Here is a 19,320-nt window from a genome sequence, read left to right on the forward strand (position 1 = left end):
GTTCCTCCCAGCGTGGCACAGAGGAAGAGCAGACAGTGCCAGGGCCTACAGTGGACGACCCTGCATGGCCAGTGTCCACGCTGGCACCTTGTCCCTGGGCCAAGGGCAATTCTGGGGAGCAGGCCAGGTGCCTCCAGCCCAAGTTCACCCCACAGCCACATGTCCTGTGTCCTTAGAACACCTGCGTGGTAGAAATGTGCACTGTCTGCACGAGGCCATGCTGCCAGCACCTCTGGCTCTCGCCAGGGCACTTGAGGGCAGGGCACGTGGCCACCAACGCAAGGACGTCTTCCTTATGGGATTGGGGACCCTCCTGGCCCAGCCTCTAAGGCTGGGATTACAAGTGTGCACCGCTGCACCCCCCCAAGTGCACGCCCCAGCCTCTGATGCCCACGTGGCTAGGAAAGGACAGGCAGGGCAGCGGTCGTGGAAGGTTGGTTTAATTTATTACTGTTTGACATCCAGTGACACTGACACACCCCGCCGGCCGCCCCGGCGCCCTGCTGGCCCCCAGGAACAGTGGAGGAGGGGAGGCCACGCACATGCACCCCGCTACTACCGTGACCCCAACTGCGCGCCCGCAGCCAGCGCCGCGCCCCACAGAGGCCGCGCGCGGCCACGTCCTGTGCCGCATAAATATGGAAGCGCGCTGTCTACACAGTCCCGCGTGTCTACACAGTCCCGCGTGGGAAACTACGTCTGCCGCTACCGGTACTCTAAGGGCTGCCCGCTCCGCTCGCCCGCTCGCTCGGGCGGGACGCGCTCGGGCTGCAGCTCTGGAATGTCGGGGCTCAGTCCTCCTCGCTGCCACTTCCTGAGCGGTCCTGGAGGGCGGGCGGCGGGGCGGGAGGTAAGCGCTACTGCCCGGACCCGTGCCCTCCCCCCTTCCCGCACCTTCTGGAGACGCCCCATGAGGGAAACTGAGGCTGTCCCCTCCCCCCTCCCCAACTCAACAGCCCTGGCGCGGCGGGCCCTCACCTCCTCCTGCTCCTCCTCGCTGTCGTCGTCGCTGACCACGGGCTTGGCCCGGGACCCCCGGCTCGGCCGCCGGCGCCCCCCCTTCAGGCGGTCCTGCGGCTTCTCCTTGCGGCCCAGCTTGATCTTCACCTTGACGGAGCGCGCTGCGGGGAGCGGGGCGGTGAGCGGGGCGCCCCGGCCACCCGACCCCTCACACCGCTCCCCACTCACACTCCGACTCCGAGCCTTCCTCCTCGCCCTCCTCCTCCTCCTCGCTCTCCTCGCCCTCGCTGTCGTCCTCCTTCTCAATCTTCTGCCGCACGCTGGTGAACACCGACTGCAGCACGATGGAGTCCTCGTAGATCTGGGGGGAAGTGGGGGTGAGCGTGAGCGGGGCCTGCACCGAGTGCCGGGCGGGGCGGGGCCTGGGCGGGGCCGGGCGCGGCGCTCACCAGCGAGCCCTCCAGGTTGAAGGTCTGCGCGTTCTGGCACAGCAGCATCACGTCCTTCTCCAGGTCGTTGAGGCTGCGGTACTTGTGGTTGCGGATGCGCTCCTGGGGGAGGCCGGGAAGGTTAGGGGCGCCGCGGCCGCCCCATCCGCCCCCCTCCACCCCCCGCCCCGGCGGCCCGGCACCTTGATCTTCTTGAAGTCCACGGGCTTGCGGATGAGCTCGTAGTACTCGGGCAGCTCCTTGCGCGATGGCAGCTGGATGAACACCTCGCTCAGCTGCCGCCCGCTGCCGCTGCGGGGACAGGGAGCCGCGTCACCCCAGCCCGCGCCCCGCTCACCCACGACTTGGGCCCGGAGCCAGGACCGTGGCGGGCAGCCGCGCCCCGCGCGCACGCAGCCTTGGCTCCGAGTGTGGGGCAGGGCAGCGCCCTCAAACCCACAGCCCGCCTCACTGGAGACCCACTTCTGACACGGCGGGGCGGGGCGGGGCACTGCAGTCCCCACCGCGGAACCCTCCGGGTCTTTCCTTTGTGGCCTAGGAGCGGCGCGGGCGGGGCGGCACAGCCCCGCAGGGAAAGGTCCGGGGTTAGCCCGGCTGAGGCGGTCCCGGGCCCCGTGTTTCAGGGCGCATGGAAGACACACAGCAGAAGCGGCCTCGCCGGAGGGCCGGCGGCGGGCGCGGAGCCCGCGCGGGGGTCACGGCCGCCCGGGGCAGAGGCAGCTCCGTCCAGCGTGGGGACGCTGGGCGTGCGCCATCCCCAGAGCTCGGCCCGGGCCGGCCGCAGCCCGCGGTGCACCACGATGTCCGGGACGTAACGTCCTGCTCGGCAGGGGGCTGCGATGTGGGCAGTGCCAGCGCGGGTAGGGAAGCTCATGAGCCTCACCCCACTCGACTTCCCAAAAGCCGGAGGACCAAAAGGCTAAGAGACGGGCCACGGCCCTTCCACAGCCACGGGGTCAACACCGCACCAACAAGGCGGGCACTGCGGGTGACGGGGTGGGGGCGAACCCGAGACCCTCCCAGGCACCCCACCCGTTAAAACAACCCCCGAGCAATCCCAGGCGACGGCGGTGAGCCCCGGCTCTTGGCGCCATGTGCCCGGCATGGGGGCCGTGGAGCCACCCGGGACGGCCTCCTCGCGCAGAGAAGCAGCTTCAATGTCCGCCTGGGATTCCTCGTCCCTCCCGGAAAGGAGCTCACGCCAGACCTGGCCGCTGCCGGCCCCGCCCCGCCCTCCGCCCCCCCAGCTGTGGACGGCGCATGCGCAGCCGCCGCCAGGTGTGTGCCTGAGCACTTCACAAACCGCGCCGCCTTCCAGTGACCACGCCAGGGCCTGGGCGCGAGTGGGAGGGGAGACTCCAGCACTGGGTTTCGCGCCCTGACAAGGCGTCACCAGCGTCCAGATGGACTTGCGGCGCCGCCGGGTGTCACAGGGCTCGCCGGTGGAGGCGGGCGGCGGCCCCCGAGGGGCTGCAGCGGGCAGATCCACCTCCCCAGGTCCACGCGAGGCCTGCGCCTCGAGCACCGGGCTCGCGTGTCACGCACAGCGCTCCACCCGCTCACAGCCACAACAACCCCCGAGGCCCACGCGGGCCGCCGTCGTCGGCAGGGGCGCTCGGCTTCCAAGGCCCTCGGCCTGGGGTGTGGTAGATGCCGGGGCTCCGCCATCTGCCCCTAAGTGGGAGTCAGGCTGGGACCCCACGGCCTCCATGACAACTGCCTGTCCCTGCTAGTACCGACCCTGTGTCCCCACTTCCAGCGTTTTCCAATCATTTTCTGGGAGGTGGGGGGTCGGGTGCATTACTAGGACTTGAACTCGGGGCCTCATGCTCTTACTTGCTTATTCTCCCCTCCCAGCTGGTGCCCTACCATTTAGGCCATCCCTTCAGCCTTGTACTTTGCTTTTAACTGGTGGTAGGGGCAGTCTGACTGCTTTTCCTGCCTAGGCTGGCGTCAAGCCTTGATGTTCGGATCTCCTCAGCGGCTGGGATTACAGGTGTGCGCCCTGGGGCCTGACTGAAAACACATGGTCCCAATCTTAGCGAGGTCTAACTCCTCAGTCCTACAGGTCGGTGGAGAAGGCTGTGTGGCTGCACTGACGCGCCTGGTGTCTTGTAGGCCCAGTGTCACCCCACTGTGGGCTCTACACAACGCCATGTCAAAGCCCCATGCACATGGTGGGAGACACAGTGCCTGCTCTCCACAGAGCAGAGGAAGCTGAGGCTCACATGGAGCAGGGAAGAGCCGTGAGCTGGTGCAGTGTGGTGCCCCACAGTGCGTGCAAAGCCTCAGGTTCCACCCAGCACCACGGAAGTCGGCCACATTCTAGGCTGCTTTCCAGCATCAGTGCTCCTTGTCTAGGAAGCCAGTCTTCCACTCCTCCGCTGGCTAGCTTTGGGGCATTTGCCTCAGTGCTGTCCCTGACATGAGCTCATCCGTGTTCATATGTACCTGCAAACTGGAGTGTCCCCTTTCTTGGAACTTCTATCCTCAGGGCTCAGGCTTATAACAGCTTCTGTGCAGGGGACTAAGCCACTGGCAAGGAAATCGTTTTAAAGGCAAACTGCAATCAGCAGCACCCTACACCTCTCACACGTGGCTAGAAGAGCAACCAGGCTCTCCCACATTCCTTCCTGAAGCTTCCGTGTCATCCCGCTATCACCGTGAACTGCACCCGAACAACCGGCACCAGCCAGTGCAAAGCACCAAGATGATCAGAAGCTGGAGCCCCGGCCAGGCCACCTGCCCGCTGTTTACACTTGCCCTTGCTGGAAGAATGTGCTAGACTCTCCAGGGATAGCTGCTATAGACTAACACTTTATTCCTTGAAAACGGTTTATATGATCCGGACGGTATTGACCAATATGAGGCCAAGGCCACGCGTTGCCTCCATGACTGAGGACAGGGCCCAACCGACACTAGAAACAGAGCCAGGAGCACAGCCCATCCTGCCTGACTGGCGTGGCGCTACTGGCCACGCCCTCTCCCCACGTGATGACGTCGTGGCGCGCTGCTCCTGGTCCTGCACGCCCAGCCCGCCCCGCCTACCTGTCCTTGTACTTGATGACAGCGTCCACGATCTTCTTCATCTTCTTGGTGAGGTTGGGCGGGTTGGGTGATAGCTTCTCGGCCGGCGGCCGCCCGCGCTTCTTCTGCTTCTTGCTCTCTTCATCTTTGTCCCGGCTGCGCGTGCTGGTGGTCGGCGTGGAGGAGCCGGCGTCGCTGTCGCGCTTGCGCTTGCGCGAGGACTTCTTCTGCCGGACCTCCTCTTCCATCTCCTCCAGCGTGCCCTCCTCGATGGCCTTCAGGGTCAACAGTGGAGAAATAGGCAGCCAGCACCCGGCCCCAGTGCAGGCCTCCGCGGGGCCAGCCCGGCGGGGAGCGCGCAGCACGGCCCACCTTCGCCAGCCCGGGGCTGGGAGTTCCAGGCCAGCCTCCCCGCCAGCCACAGCCATGACCGCCCCTGAGCAGAACCTGCGCCCCTACACTCAAGCAAACGGGCCCAGCAGCGCCCCCACCTAGGCCCCCCTGCCGCCAGCGACCAAGTGTTTGGCAGGGCTGGAAGGGAGCCCTGGGCCACTGCATGGGGATCCCCGCGATCTGCCATGCCTGCCCAGCTTGGTCCCCTCACCTCACGCCTGCCTAGCCGTCACTAGGTCCGTCTGTGTTCACTATGCCAAGCCAAGGCAGGCTCCACTGGGCTGCCGCACAGGGTAAACCGGTGAGGGCCAGGTAGAGCCCTGCAGGTGGTTTTGGGTTCTTTGTTGGTTGTGGGACTTAAACTCTGGGCCTGAGTGCTGTCCCTGAGCTCTTCGGCTCTAGGGTACTGCCCTACCCTTGAGCCAAGCCCCCTTCCTGTTTTCTAGAGGTTAATTGGAGATAAGAATCTCAGGCCCTTTTGTGCCTGAGCTGGCTTTGAACCTTGATCCTCAGATCTCAGCCTCCTGAGTAGCTAGGATGACAGACGTGAGCCACGCACCCAGATTTCCCTAAGCTCTTTGACTCAAGGATAGGGCTCTACTGCTTTGAGCCACACCACCACTTTCAGTTTGCTGGGGTTAAATGGAGGTAAAACTCACAGGGACTTTCCTGCCCCAGCTGGCTTTGAACTAATTCTCAGATCCCAGCCTCCTGAGAAGCTGGGTTAAATGTGTGAAAAGGCACTTGGCCTTTTTTTTCTTGTCGGATAGTCTTGGGGTTGAACTCAAGACATGGGCACTGTCCCTGAGCTTCTTTTGCCTAAGGCTAGCACTCAATTCCTTTAACCGCAGCACCATTTCCAGCCTTTTCTGTGTAAGAGGTACTGAGGCACTAGGCAAGCATTCTACCACTAAGCCACACCAGGCCTTAAAAAAAAAATGATCAGGGGCTTCAACAGGGCCTTGGACACTTTTTGCTCAAGGCTGGCGCTTCACCACTTGAGCAACACTTCTGGGTTGTTTTTTTTTTTTGCCAGTCCTGGGCTTGAACTCTTTGACATTTTTTGCTCAAGGCTAGCACTCTGCCACTTGAGCCACCGACCACATCACTTCTGGCTTTTTCTGTGTATGTGGTTCCAGGGAATTGAACCCAGGGCTTCATTTATGCTAGGCCATGTTCTGGGACCCTGGTTTTTTCTAATTATGTGGCACCAAGGAATCAAACCCAGATCTTCATGCATGCTAGTCGAGCACTCTACCAATAGGCTATGCTCCTGGCCCCCCTAAACTCTTTTGCTCAAGGCTAGTGCACCTACCTACATGCTGAATCATAGTGCCACTTCCATTTTTCTAGGGGTTAACTGAAGATGAGTCTCACAAACTCTCCTGCCCTCCTACCCAGGCTGGCATTGAATCACAACACCCTGATCTCAGCCTTTTCAGCAGCTAGGGTTAAAGATGCGAGCCACTGGCACATGATAATGACTCATAGTCCTGGGGCTTGAGCTCAGGGCCTGGACACTGGCCTTGAGCTACAGCACAATTTCTGGCCTTTTCTGTGTATGTTACGAGGAACAGTAGGCCATGCTCCCAGCCCATGGTGGTTTACTTCTAAAGCCAGGTGGCTTGGAAGCTTGCAAACCAGAAAAGACTCATGGCGTGGGCCAGCATACCGCAATCCTACCTACTCAGGAGGCTAAGATCTGACTGAGGACCACAGAAAAGTTCCTGAGACTCCAGCTCCAAAAATGCCAGACTAGAGGTATGGCTCAAATGGTAGAGCACCAGCTGAGAACAAGCAAGTCGAGTGCCAGACCCTGAGTTTATGGTCCAGAAAGGGGGAAACAAGACTGACTTGGGCACTGGGCTAGAGGCTGAGGACATGACGGCGAGTCCTCCCGCAGAGGCAGGAGCTGTGGTGGGGAGGAAAGGTGTGGTGGCTCTGCGGGGTTGGGGTACATGCTGGGCGGGTAGCAGTGAGATGAGCGTGGGGAGGGGGCACGGGCCACAGTCACAACAGGAAGCTTGTGTGGCGGGCAGGAGACGGGGAGACTCAGGCGCTGCTTCATACAAGATTAACACACTGCTCTCTCAAGTTCCTGCCTATCTAGACCCCCAGATTCAGACCCAGTTTTGGAAATGGGCTATTTGCAAGTGTAAATGGCTAAGGGAGAGGGGGAGCGGGAGGGCTGGGAGCAGCCTTGGGGCACAGCCCTGCCCACACCCTGTGTAAACTCTTGCTTCTAGACAGTGCGGGAGGCTTTCCTGCTGTGCTACGTGGCCCGTGTGTGCCATACAGTGAAGTGAGCCGGGACACCCGCTAGAAGCATGGGCCTGCTCTGAGCTCACGGCTGGATTCCACTAACAAGCCAGGATGTGGGGGACAGCCACAGACTCCCCCCCACCTCACACCACGTATAAAATGTAAATTTAAACGATTAGAAGTGGTGTGACTTTGTCTTTGGCAATAGTTTCTTGCATATGACATCAAAGCAGAAGCAATAAATGCAAATCTGCAGTTGAAGTGGTAGAGTGCTAGCCTTGAGCAAAAGAAGCTCAGGGACAGCACCTAGGCCCTGAGTTCAAACCCCAGGACTGGCAAAAACAAAACAAATATCCACCATGAAGGTGTAAAGAGAACACTCCCAAATGGGAGAAAGCCTTTGTAAAGCACAGCCCTGTGACAAGAACCTTATTTAAAGTAGTACAAGTAAATTACAAGACGAGGCAGGCATGGTGGCCCTACCTGTAAGCACAGCCACTTGGGAAGTGGTCAGCCACTCATGGCATGAGGCCTGCCCAGAGAGGCTACTCACACCCTGTCTCAGTCAAGCACAGTCCTGGAGGTGTAGCTCAAGGGGCAGTGCTCCTGACTTCCGAAACCAGGCCTGCCCTGCCCCATACTGCGAAAGCAAACCATTCTTCCGGTCCCTAAGTCCCATGCAGTGGCACATGTGGGGGGGTGGGGGGAAAGGACAGTGGTCTGAGGAAGAACAGTGGGCAAAACATGTGACATGCTGCCTCAAAGCTAAAAAGCTAACCAAAGTCAATAAGGGGCAGAGGAGGTGCTCTAGTGGCTGAATGCTTGCTTATCAAGTGCAAAACCCAGAGTTCAAATTCCAGTACTACCAAAACCAGCTGTTGCTGGGCACAGTGGCTCACGCCTGCAATCCTAGCTAGTCTCGAGGCCAAGATCTAAGGATCAAGGTTCAAAGCCAGCCTGGGCACAAAAGGACTTGAGACTCGTATCTCCAATCAACCTCTAGAAAACCAGAAGTGGGGCTTGCCTCAAGGGTAGTGTGGTATCCTGGAGCTGAAGAGCTCAGAGACAGCGCCTAGGCTGAGTTCAAGCCCCATGACCCCCCCCCCCACAAAAGCTGTGGCTCAAGGGGGAGAGATCCATCTTTGAATGAGAAAGCTAAGGAGTATCACCCAGGTCCTGAGTTCAAGCACCCCCCCCCCCAAGTCAGCACATGGGAAAAGCGTGAGTAGCACTGGGTGTGTCACAGCTGGAACCGCAGCCCTGTAGGGGCTGGGCCTGGCAGGGGCAGGACTCAACCTGAAGAGCAAACCACGCAGGCGCACAAGCACACATTCGCCACTGGAGTCTGCAGATAAAGGAAGTGTAACCCATGGGGACTAGATGGGGCGTCGGGGGCAGGGTGGTTGGCAGGGAAGTCTCAGTGTCCTTCAAGAGGTGCCAGGGTGTGACCACTCGTTCTAGCAATGCCACTCCACCCCAAACACCTATGCACGCTTGCGTAGCCATAGTTGTTACTGGATAAAGATGGGGCGCAGACAGAGCACTAGCATGGCGCCCTAGTATTGGAGCCCCGCTGCACAGGGAGCTGAGAGAACAGCGATGGGCTGGACTGGGAGACTCCTCCCAGGCCAAGGGGGCTCGCAAGGTGACGAAGCGACAGAGGAGCTGCATGGAGCACAAGGTGGCTACCTTGCAGCAGCCCTGCGGGTTGTGCTCCTCAGGGCGTCCCAGGCCTCACATTCCTGGTGTCCATCCCAGCCCTGCCCGGTGCCTGCCGGGGAGGTCCCACCCCTGGAGGCGGTCTTCGGGGCTCTGTTGAGGGGCCGGGAAGTGGCCCGGCCGCGCGCTCCCCGCCCCGCGCCCGCGTGGCGCTGCCAGGCGTCTACCTTGAGCCACTGCTTCTCGGTGAGCGAGTCGCTGTAGTCCACCTCCTTGCGGTGGCGAGAGCCACGGCCGAACATCTTCTCCTCCTCCTCCTCGCAGGTCAGCCGCTCCACCTCCGCGTCATCCTTGATGATCCAGGACGGCAGCTCGTCCTCCTCCATCAGCCGCGGCTTGCGCTTGGGGTTGCGGGCCTCCTCCCGCCGCCGGTCCAGGTCCATGCGCTGAGGCCGCGGAGGGAGACACACGTCAGCGTGGGGCAACCCAGAAAGTGCGCGTGCGCAGGGAGTGGAGCAAGGGCCCTGGACACTGCATGCGGTCTCAGCTGACCTGACCTCTGTGTCTGATCTGGGGAGGCACAAAGGCACAGGCCTACTATGCGCCCGGGGCTACTTGTGGGGGTCCCAGCTACTCGGGAGGCTGAGATCTGAGGATGGCAACTGGAAGCTGTGAGACTCCTATCACCCCCCCTAAAAAAACAAAACAAAACAAAACAGCAAAAAGCTGGAAATGGAGCTGCGGCTCAAGTGGGAGAGCATCTGCTTAGAATGGATAAGTCCTGAGTTCAAGGTTCAAGCCCTAGGCTGCCCCCCTCCAAAACAAAACCAAAACAAGCGAGCCTCGAGGTGCAGGCCGGGCCGTCCACGGGCACAGGGGCTGCGCTGCCCGCGTGACTGGCCCGGGAGGATGGGGTGGAGGCTGGCCACACCAAGGGTGGGCCTGGCTCTGGGCCTCCAGGAAGAGTGCCACCGCGTGACATGCGTGGACGGTGGTGGTGGCGGCGGCGGCAGGCGGGCACACCCCCGAGGCCCTGGCGGAGGCGCTTACCATGAACAGGTCGAACTCCTCTTCGTGCCGGGCGATCATCTGGTTGACGGTCTCGTCGTCCGGCACCTCGTCTTCTTCCTACAAGACGGCAATTGTGGCTTTAGTGTGGCTGCTGCGGGCTGGGCTAGCCGGTGGCCGGGCTCGGAGGTGAGCGGCGGCGACCGTGTGAAAGGAGCTGGCGCCCGGGGCCGGGCCGCGAGAGGCACACACACGCACACGCACACGCGCGGCACGCTCCGTGGGGGCGGGCCCTGCTGGCCGTGTCGGCGAGGAGCCGAGGATTGAGCGGGCGTGGAGACTGAGCTACCCCCTCACCTTTAGCGGTGGCTCCTCCAAGTCGGGGGGGACGCCCGCTGGCGGAGGGGCAGTGTGGGCGAAGCTGGCACTGCCGCTGCCCGTGCTGCAGTGTCTGCTCTGTGGATAAATAGAGGACTTCAGTCTCCAGGGCTGTCAATCCGGCGTCGTCACCAGCAGTTTCGAAAAAAAAAAAAAATACCCCCACTTCAAAGGGAAAGCAATTCTCATCCTCTTTCCGTTCAGCCCACACTCCCTTTACTCCGAAGGGATGCAAAAAAATAAAAAAAGAAAAAAGGAAAAAAGGAAAAAAAAAAGTGCAAAAAAAGTACAAAACCAAAAATGAAACAGCTCATGCGTCCACCACTCACGCAGGGCGGGGGCGGGCGCGGCGCTCACCTCGTCCTGCTCCTCGTGCTCCAGGATGGCCTGCAGGAAGGCGCGCCGCTCGTGGCTCGACGACTTCTGGTCGAACATGCCGGCTTGGATCACCTTCTGGTCCACGTTGAGCTTGTACTTGGCGGCCGCCAGGATCTTCTCCTCCACGCTGTTGACGGTGCACAGACGCAGCACGCGCACCTCGTTCTGCTGCCCGATGCGGTGGGCGCGGTCCTGCGCTTGCAGGTCCTGGGGAGGGCGGCTGGTCAGGGCCGGGCCGGGCCGGGCTGCCCACACTGGTCAGCGACCCCATTCTCCATTCGAGGTCGGCTCTGGGCACCGCGCCGAGGGCCCTGTGGCAGCACGGGGACGAGCCATGTTTGGCTGCGGGCTCTGCACTCCTGGGCTGTGCTGTGCAGGACACACAGCCTGGCGCCGGCGCCACTGTTTTTGTTGTTGCTGCTAGAGCCGGGCACAGAGGTGCCAAGATCCTGTGTCTAGCCTACGTGCTGCACCAAGGGGGCACAGCTGGTAGCTCAACCACGGCCTTGCCCTTAAAAGTGAGCCCAGGAGTGCCGCTCTGCCCCGCCTGGCCCTTTCATGGCTTGCAGACGAGATGCGTGTGTCCTGCCTACAGTGGCCATCCCTGCTGAAGGCCGCACACTGCCAGCCCCTGGCACCAGGCGAGCGAGAGCCCGTACAGGACTGACGCCAAGACTGACCAGAGAAGGGACAATGGTCCCTGATCACGAATTTCCCATGGGCCAGGTTGGCCTGTGGGTGGGGGAAGGACACGCGTGACCACCGCGGGAGACCAGCTGTGCAGAAGCTTCTAGATCTGAGGAGCATGCCCCTCTGTGCCCAGTCCTACTTCTCAGGCTGACTTGGCCTGAGCCTCGTTCACAGGTGTCCTGAGAAGGCCGAGGGGTTGCAGGGGGGATGGCAGGGCTACCCCGGGCTGGGGCCTCTGAGGGTCGGGAGCTGTAGGCAAAGTGGATTATGCCATTTGCATCATTGCAAAGGAAAAAAAAAAGCAATACATTTTTCGGTGCTAGTGTGGGGACTTGAACTCAAGGCCTCAGTTTCTCTGCTTACTTTGCTCTAGCATCATTTTTTTTCTTTTCATTATGTGCTGGTCCTGGGGCTTGAACTCAGGGCCTGGGCCTGTGTGCTCAATGCTAGCTCTCTATCACTTGAGCCACAGTGCCACTTCTGGCATTTTCTGAGTCGTTTATGGGAAATGGTTTTGCTGTTGCCAATGGAACCCATATGGGGTGCCAGGAAAGAACAGGGTGAGAGAACAGCCACAGGTCTTGGGATACACAGGGAAATTGTGGGTGTGCTCACAAAGCAGGTCTAAGATGACTGTACCCCCGAGACAGTGATGGGATCAGGGGTGTGTTCCAGGATATGATTAAGCAATTTCAGGATTTTTTTTTTTTCTCTTTTTGCTAGTCCTGGGGCTTGAACTCAGGACCTGGGCACTGTCCTTGGGCTTCAAGGCTAGCACTTAAGCCACAGCACCACTTCTGGCCTTTTCTGTGTATGTGGTACCAAGGCATCGAAGCACGGCTTCGTGTATGCGAGGCAAGCACTCTACCACTGGGCCACATTCCCGGCCTAATTTGAGGACTTTTTTTTTTTTTTTTTTAAAGTATATGCCATCCTCCAAGTCTCAGCCTCCTGTTAACTACGATTACAGGTATTGAGATACTGGAACTTGACTAGGGATTTTTTTTGGGGGGGGTGGGAGGGCGGTCAGTCATAGGGTTTATCAGGGTCAGGGAGACTGTTCCTAAGCTTTTTTTGCTCAAAGCTAGCACTCTAGGATGATTTTGAAGCACAGCCCTACTTCTGGGTTTCTGGTAACCAGTTAAGTAGAAATAAGAGCCTTTCCTGCCCAACCTGACTTAGAATGGAGAGCCTCAGATCTCAGCCTCCTTAGTAGGATTATGGGCAGAGCAAGGAGTAACGTTGCTTTTTTGGGGGTGGGATCAGCCACGAGGCTTTCATGTGGGACCTATGGCAGTCTCTGAACCATGTGCTCCAGGCCTGCTCTTTACTACTCTGAGACACACTGCCACGTCTACAGTTTCTTTATTCTGAATGACTTCTTTTGCAGTGCTGAAGATGAACCAGAGGCCTCAAGCATGCCAGGCAAATGTCCAGCTTCTCTGCCACCCTAGCCCACATGCCAAGGAACTTTTCTTTTGTGTGTACATTTCATTCATAGAGCTTGAACCTGGGCATTGTCTTGGAGATTTTTCTTTTCTTCTTTTTTTGTGTGTCCTGGTGCTTCAACTCTGGGTGTGGGCCTGGACCCTGTCCTTGAGCTCTTTAGCTCAAGGCTACCGCCTTACCCATGGAGCCACAGCCCCACTTCCCCTTTTCTACTGATTAATTGGAGATAAAATCTCCTGGTCTTTAGTGCCCAGGATGGCTTTGAACTACAATCCTCAGATCTCAGCCTCTTTGAGTAGCTAGGATTACAGGTGTGAGCCACTGCACCCAGCAGATTTCCTCCCCCACAAAACGGCTAGTGCTCTAACTTGAGCCACTGCTCTACTTCTAGCTTCTTGGGTGGTGAATGGGAAACTAAACACCCCATCTTAGTCTCTATGCCTAGGCTGGCTTTGAACCAGGGTCCTCAGATCTCAATCTTCTATGTAGCCAGGATTACAAGAGTGAGCGACCAGCACCCAGCTCATTATTCATTAAAAACCTTTTTGGGGGGCCATGAGCATGGCCTAATGGTAGAGTGCCCGCCTAGCATGAATGAAGACCTGGGTTCTATGCCTCAGTAACCACATGCACAGAAAAGAAAAAAAGTAGAACTCTGGGCCTGGGCGCTGTCCCTGAGCTCTTCAGCTCGAGGCTACTGCCCTACCCCTTGAGCCACAGTGCCACTTCCAGTTTTCTGGTGGTTAATTGGACTTTAGTCCAATTAAAGTCACGGACTTTAGTGCCCAGGCTAGCTGTGAATCACAATCCTTAGATGTCAGCCTCCTGAGTAGCGAGGATTATAAGCATGAGCTACAGTGCCCGGCTTCTTAAGGTTACAGGTATAAGGGCCAATGCTACCCAGCTCGAGGAATTATTGCTCATTTTGTATCGGCCCCTCATGGGGCTTGAACTCAGAACGTGGGTGCTGTCCCTGAGCCTTCTGGCTGCTCCTTACCGCTTGATCACAGCTGCACTTCCAGCTCTCTGGTGGTTCACTGGGAAAAGAGCGCCACACACTTTCTTTCCCGGGCTGGCTCTGACCTGTGACCCCCGATCTCAGCCTCCTGGCTACCTATGACTACCAGGTGGGCATACATCGCCCATCTCAAGGAAGTTTTTTCCTTTTCCAGTCCTGGGGCTTGAGCCCAGGGACTGAGCACTGTCCTTGGGCTTCCTCAAGGCTAGCTCCCTTTCACTTGGCCACAGGAGCACTTCCGCCTTTCCCTGTGTGTGGTACTGAGGAATCAAACCCAGGTCTTCGTGCGTGCTAGGCAAATACTCATCTACCACTAGGCCACACGCCTGGCCTCAAAGGATTTTTTTTTTTTTCCTTTGGTGCCAGTCCTGGAGCTTGAACTCAGAGCCTGAGCACTCCTCTCCTTGAACACATTTTGCTCAAGGCTAGTGCTGTGCCACTTGAGCCACAGCACTACTTCTGGGTTTTTCTGAGCACAGGGTGCTGTGGAATCAAATCCAAGGCTTCATGCATGCTAGGCGAGCACTCTACCACTAGGTTACACTGAAATTTTTTTTTGCGGGGGTGTGGAGGGGCAGTCATGGGACTTGAACTCTAGGCCTGAGCGCTATCTCTGGGCTCTTTAGCTCAAAGCTATTGCCCTACTTGAGCCAAAATGCCACTTCCAGCTTTTTGGTGATTCACTGGACATTTTAGTTCCTGGGCTGGTTTTGAACCGCAAGCCTCAGATCTCAGCCTCCTGCGTAGCTAGGGTTACAGGTGTGAACCACCTTGCCCAGCAATCAATGATCCCCTCCCCCCAACCCAGTCCTGGCTTGGGCTCAGGGCCTGAGCACTGTCCCAGGGTTTTCTCAAGGCTAGAGCTCTACCACTGAGCCACAGCACCACTTCTGGCTCTTTCTATGTATGTGGTACCGACGAATCAAACTTGGGTCTTCATGGATGTTAGGTAAGCACTCTACCAGTAGGCCAAACTCTCAGCTCCTCAATGAATTTTTTTTTTTGCCTGTCAGGCCTGGGCTTGAACAAGGCTTAAGCACTGTCCCCGGGCTTTCTCAAGGCTAGAGCATTCCCACTTGAGCCACAGCACCATTTCTGGCTTTTTCTGTGTATGTGACACTGAAGAATCGAACCCAGGTCTTTGTGCATGCACAGAGGCAAGCACTCTACCACTAGGCTGAACTCCTGGCCCCTTAATGAATTTTTTAAAACAAGAAAGCAGACCAGTGGAATCAGGTGCGCAGCAGTCACACCTCCATTCTGCTCCCTATCAGCCTGGATAGAAAGCACCAGAGCAGGGCCGGGAGTTTGGCCTAGTGGTAGAGTGTTTGCCTAGCATGCACGAAGACCTGGGTTCGAGTCCTTGGTACCACATACTTAGAAAAAAGCCAGAAGTGGTGCTGAGGTTCAAGTGGTAGAGTTCTAGCCTTGAGAAAGTCCAAGGACAGTGCTCAGGCCCTAACTGGCAAAAAAAAAAAAAAAAAAAAGCACCAGAGCAGTGGTGTCTCCAAGCTTCCTGGTCCCTTTGGTCCCCAGAGCAGCTGTGACTTTACCTGGTGGGGGTTCCAGTCACTGTCAAAAATGATCACAGTATCGGCTGACTGCAGGTTAAGGCCCAGGCCGCCGGCCCGGGTGCTGAGCAGGAAGATGAAATACTCGGAGCCGGGCTCGTTGAAGGTTTTCAGCAGCATGCCCCGGTCCTCAGCTTTTGTGGTGCCTGCGCACAGGGAGCAGGAGTTAGCGGGTGAGTGGCAGAGCCACTATGCCAAGTCACTCGTGACCACCCACCCCCCCTGGTGAGCTACACCAGGCCGGTGTGTGCAGAGGCTGCTGGGAGAGCTGCGGGGGAGGGCTCGGTGCATGATGGCTGCTGAAAGCCAAACCCTGCCAGCCCCAGGACCCAGGCAGGCACCAGTCTGGACAGGACCTCTACCGGCACTAACAAGAGACTGAAGAAGGGACAATGGCCATCTGAACCACTGCCCAGTGGACTAGGATTCTCCCACCGATCATGTTGCCTGTGGGCGGGGGGAAGGACACTCGTGACCAGCAGTGCAGAAGCAACCTGAATGCCAGGGCTAAGTGGCGAGTGCTATCAACGCTGCACAGCATAAAAAGGCACAGGGGCCTCAGTGCAGGTGGCCAGTGGCTATGGGAAGACCCGCTTGCGAGGGGCTTGGCGCTGCCGCTGCCCCTGCCTCGACAGCACACGGGCTGCCGAGCCCCAGAGGAGCCAGACTGTACTCCTCAGTTTCCCCTTGTTACTCGGGGAGATCAGAACCAGCGATGCCTCCTGGGTAGCCAGCTGAAGGACCACAGGCCCACGTCCACACCAGACGGGACGGCTCGGGGACCTGTCCCGATGCTCACATGTGCTTTTCCCTGCCTAGGCCCTGCTGCCTTTGCCGGGGAAGATAACCCACTCCAGGGCATGCCTGGCACAAGGCCCATGTGACACAGGAAGTACAGCTGCGCTGCCCGCAGTCAAGCGAGACAGCCTTGCCTTGGTGGGGATGAGAAGAGGGCCCAGATGGGACGTGAGAGGAGAAGGCAGGAGGAGCAGGGGCGCCCCAGTGCTCGCCAACGCACCGTCCAGCCTGAGGTATTTGAAGCCGCGATAGGCAAAGTAGTCTTCCATGATGGTCATGAGCGAGGTCATCTGGCAGAAGAGCAGCACTTTGTGGTTGGTGGCACGGAGTTTGGGGAGAATTCGGTCGAGCAGTTCAAATTTGCCTGAGGCTCGGTACAGGTCCAGGCTGGTGGAGACGGGGAGAAGAAGGGCAGCGTCATCAGCCACCTCGGCTGGCGCCATGTCGCCAGCAGGACCGGGCACTGGTCACCTGGCCTCATCACGCGAGAACTACAGGAGGCGTGGCTGGGAACCCCGTCTGTCTGCCATCGCGCCCATAGTCTGTGTGTGTGGACACACAGGCTAGGGACAGCACAGGACAGCAGGTGTGTGGCATGCATTACTCAAGGTTTTTTTTTAGGGGGGTGGTTGGGGGCCTTGAACTCAGGGCGTGGGCACTGTGCCTGAGTTTTTATTGTTAAGCTCACTGTTTTACTAGACCGAGCCAAAGCTCCATTTCCAGATTTTTTTTTTTTTTTTTGTGGGTGGGTAATGGTCAATTGGCTCCAGTCTCACAGATTTCCTTCCCAGGCTGGCTTTGAACTATGATTCTCAGATCTCAACTTCCTGAGAAAGTGAGATGACAGGCATGAGGCACCAGCACCCAGCCCTCAAGGGTTTATAAAATGCGCACACTTATCAAGAAGACTCTGTAAGGCAGGGCACAGTGGCACCTGAATGTAATCCCAGCTACCTAAAAGGAAGAGGCAGGAGGATTTTGAGATGGGTAGTCAAAAAGCCGGCACTGGTAGCTCAGGCCTATAATCCTGGCTACTCAGGAGGCTGAGCCATGAGGATGGTGGTTCAAAGCCAGTCTGAGCATGAATGTCTTGAGTCTCTTAGCTCCAATTAGCCACCAGAAAACCGGGGTTGTGGCTCAAGGGGTAGGGCATAGTTTTGAGCTTCAGAGCTCAGAGATAGCACCCAAGCCTGGAGTTCAAGTCCCACTACCAGAAAAAAAAAAAAAATGCAAGAGGGTCTGCTGCTCAAGCCTGGAAACTTCAGCTCCACGAGAGGCCATTAAGGTATGATGGCAGCTCAGGATTCAAGTTGACAAGACTCCATGTCAGCCAGTGGCGGCACACAGTGGAGACCAGGGGAAGAACAAGTAGGGGGCATGGCCCAGGCACAGAAGGAGAGGACCTAGGGCTGTGAATGCGGCTTAAAGTCCCTGAGAATCTTATCTCCAATTAAGCACCAGAAAACTCCATGTGGGGCTGCGGCTCAAGGGGTAGGGCGGTAGAGCTCAGGGGCAGCAGCCAGGCCCACAAAAAAAAAAAAAAAAAAGCATGAGCACTGACTTAGGAGAGCGCTTCACCAGTGGGCAGCGTGGGTGTCAGTTCACAGGGCAGCTGTCCAGAGTGTGGGGCAGTGTGTGTGTGTGTGTGTGTGTGTGTGTGTGTGTCTAACTGCTCTCCCTTAGCTTGTCCAATCAAGACTGTCATGCTAGGCTGGGAATGCGGCTTGGTGGTAGAGTGCATGAAGCCCTGGGTTCCACTCCTCAGTACCTCATAAGCAGAAAATGCCACAAGTGGTGCTGTGGCTCACATGAGTGCGAGCCCTGAGTAAATGAGGCTCAGGGACGGTTCAAAGCCCCAAGACCAGTTTTTAAAAAAAGACTGGCATTCTACCATTCCAGTCAGACCTCCATATTGTTCACTTCTTTTTTTGCCAGTCCTGGGACCTGAACTCAGGGCCTGAGCACTGTCCTTGGACTTCCGTCAAGGTAGCGCTCTACCATAGCACTACTTCCAGCTTTTTCTATGTATGTGGTACCAAGTAATCAAACCTGGGTCTTCGTGCATGCTAGGCGAGCACTCTACCACCAGGCCAAACTCCTGGCCTTTTTCTTTTTCTTTTTTTTGGCCAGTACTGGGCTTGAGCTCAGGGCCTGAGCACTGTCCTTGGGTTTCTCAAGGCTAGAGCCCTACCATAGGAGCCTCAGCACCACTTGTGGCTTTTTTTCTATGTACGTGGTACTGAGGAATCGAACCTAGGTCTTCACGCATGCTAGGCAAGCACTCTACCACTAGGCCAAACTCCCTGCCCAGCCTTTTTCTTTTCTTTTGCCGGTACTGGGGCTTGAACTCAGGGCCTAGGCACTGTCCCTGAGCCTCTCTGTGCTCAAGGCTAGCACGCTACCCCCTGAACCACAGTACCTGTGGCATTTTCTGCTGGTTAACTGGAGGTAAGAGTCTCACAGATTTGTGTGCCTGGGTTGGCTTTGAACTGTGATCCTCGGATTTCAGCCCGGTGAGCAGTGAAGATTACAGATGTGAGCTACTAGAGGCTGGCTTGGCGTCTATAGAGCCCTAAATATTTGGCCTTGACTATCAGACAAACATTAGGAGCAACACCAAAGCCAAAAAGGGGAGAGGGGTGATGGGGGGGGGGGGGAGAACACGCAAGCCAAGTCCTCACATGGCCTGGCTCTGGTTTGGGGAGCTCCTTACCCTTGGACGATGCCGCCAGTGAACCCCAAGTGCTCAGAAAAGGACTCCTGCAAAGAGACAAGAGGGGCCAGAGGAGTCAGTGCTATCAGGACAGTGTTCCATGGGGCTGGCCATGGTGCATCACGGCACAGAGTCAGACACCAACCCTAGACAGACGCAAGAATGCCAACGGCTGTCTCTTCTGGGAGGACCAGAGTAACAACACACACGCTAGGCATCCACATGAGAAGCCAAGGACAGTGCCTGTGAGGCCACTGGAAATGGAGTCCTATCCTCCTAGGCTGGCTGACAGGGGCTGCCACACCTGAGTCTGTCTGTGGGGAAACACGCACACACACACGCACACGCGCACGCGCACCTCGATGTGCTGGAACATGTAGGGGTGGTTGCAGATCTTGCGCAGCTGCATGATGGTGTTCATCAACGTCTTCGTGCCGCCTTTGCCCTGTGGAGGACATGAGTGTCCCATGGGGTCTGGCCTCCAGGCGCCATGGACGTGGGGGGAAGGGCGCCCAGAGGGGACCAATTAGGAGCAATGGGGGCCTCGCCTGCTGAGCGGGGGCAGCA

The 19,320-nt window shown here is 57.9% G+C and overlaps 1 protein-coding gene across 6 annotated transcripts in view; it reads right to left on the reverse strand.

Moving 5' to 3' along the window:
* Window positions 1-429: 429 nt before the first annotated feature.
* Smarca4 (SWI/SNF related BAF chromatin remodeling complex subunit ATPase 4) overlaps window positions 430-19,320 on the reverse strand; it is a 67,129-nt gene continuing 48,238 nt past the window's right edge. For 3 of the 6 annotated variants that reach the window (XM_090336333.1, XM_090336322.1, XM_090336311.1), the window contains exons 22-35: window positions 19,112-19,198; window positions 18,754-18,800; window positions 16,261-16,427; window positions 15,225-15,388; window positions 10,494-10,721; window positions 10,116-10,214; window positions 9,801-9,878; window positions 8,978-9,196; window positions 4,458-4,720; window positions 1,592-1,700; window positions 1,410-1,511; window positions 1,189-1,321; window positions 979-1,121; window positions 430-824 (exon numbers count right to left, since the gene is read on the reverse strand). In XM_090336333.1, the coding sequence (XP_090192459.1) occupies window positions 792-824; window positions 979-1,121; window positions 1,189-1,321; window positions 1,410-1,511; window positions 1,592-1,700; window positions 4,458-4,720; window positions 8,978-9,196; window positions 9,801-9,878; window positions 10,116-10,214; window positions 10,494-10,721; window positions 15,225-15,388; window positions 16,261-16,427; window positions 18,754-18,800; window positions 19,112-19,198 (1,872 nt within the window). In that variant the 3' untranslated portion in view covers window positions 430-791. The remainder of the gene's footprint in view (window positions 825-978; window positions 1,122-1,188; window positions 1,322-1,409; window positions 1,512-1,591; window positions 1,701-4,457; window positions 4,721-8,977; window positions 9,197-9,800; window positions 9,879-10,115; window positions 10,215-10,493; window positions 10,722-15,224; window positions 15,389-16,260; window positions 16,428-18,753; window positions 18,801-19,111; window positions 19,199-19,320) is intronic. The other 3 variants (XM_090336344.1, XM_090336352.1, XM_090336362.1) reach the window with 3 other exon arrangements.

This window comes from Megascapheus bottae, chromosome 1, assembly GCF_031878675.1.
Source record: "Megascapheus bottae isolate mThoBot1 chromosome 1, mThoBot2.hap1, whole genome shotgun sequence".
Lineage (NCBI taxonomy): Eukaryota > Metazoa > Chordata > Mammalia > Rodentia > Geomyidae > Megascapheus > Megascapheus bottae.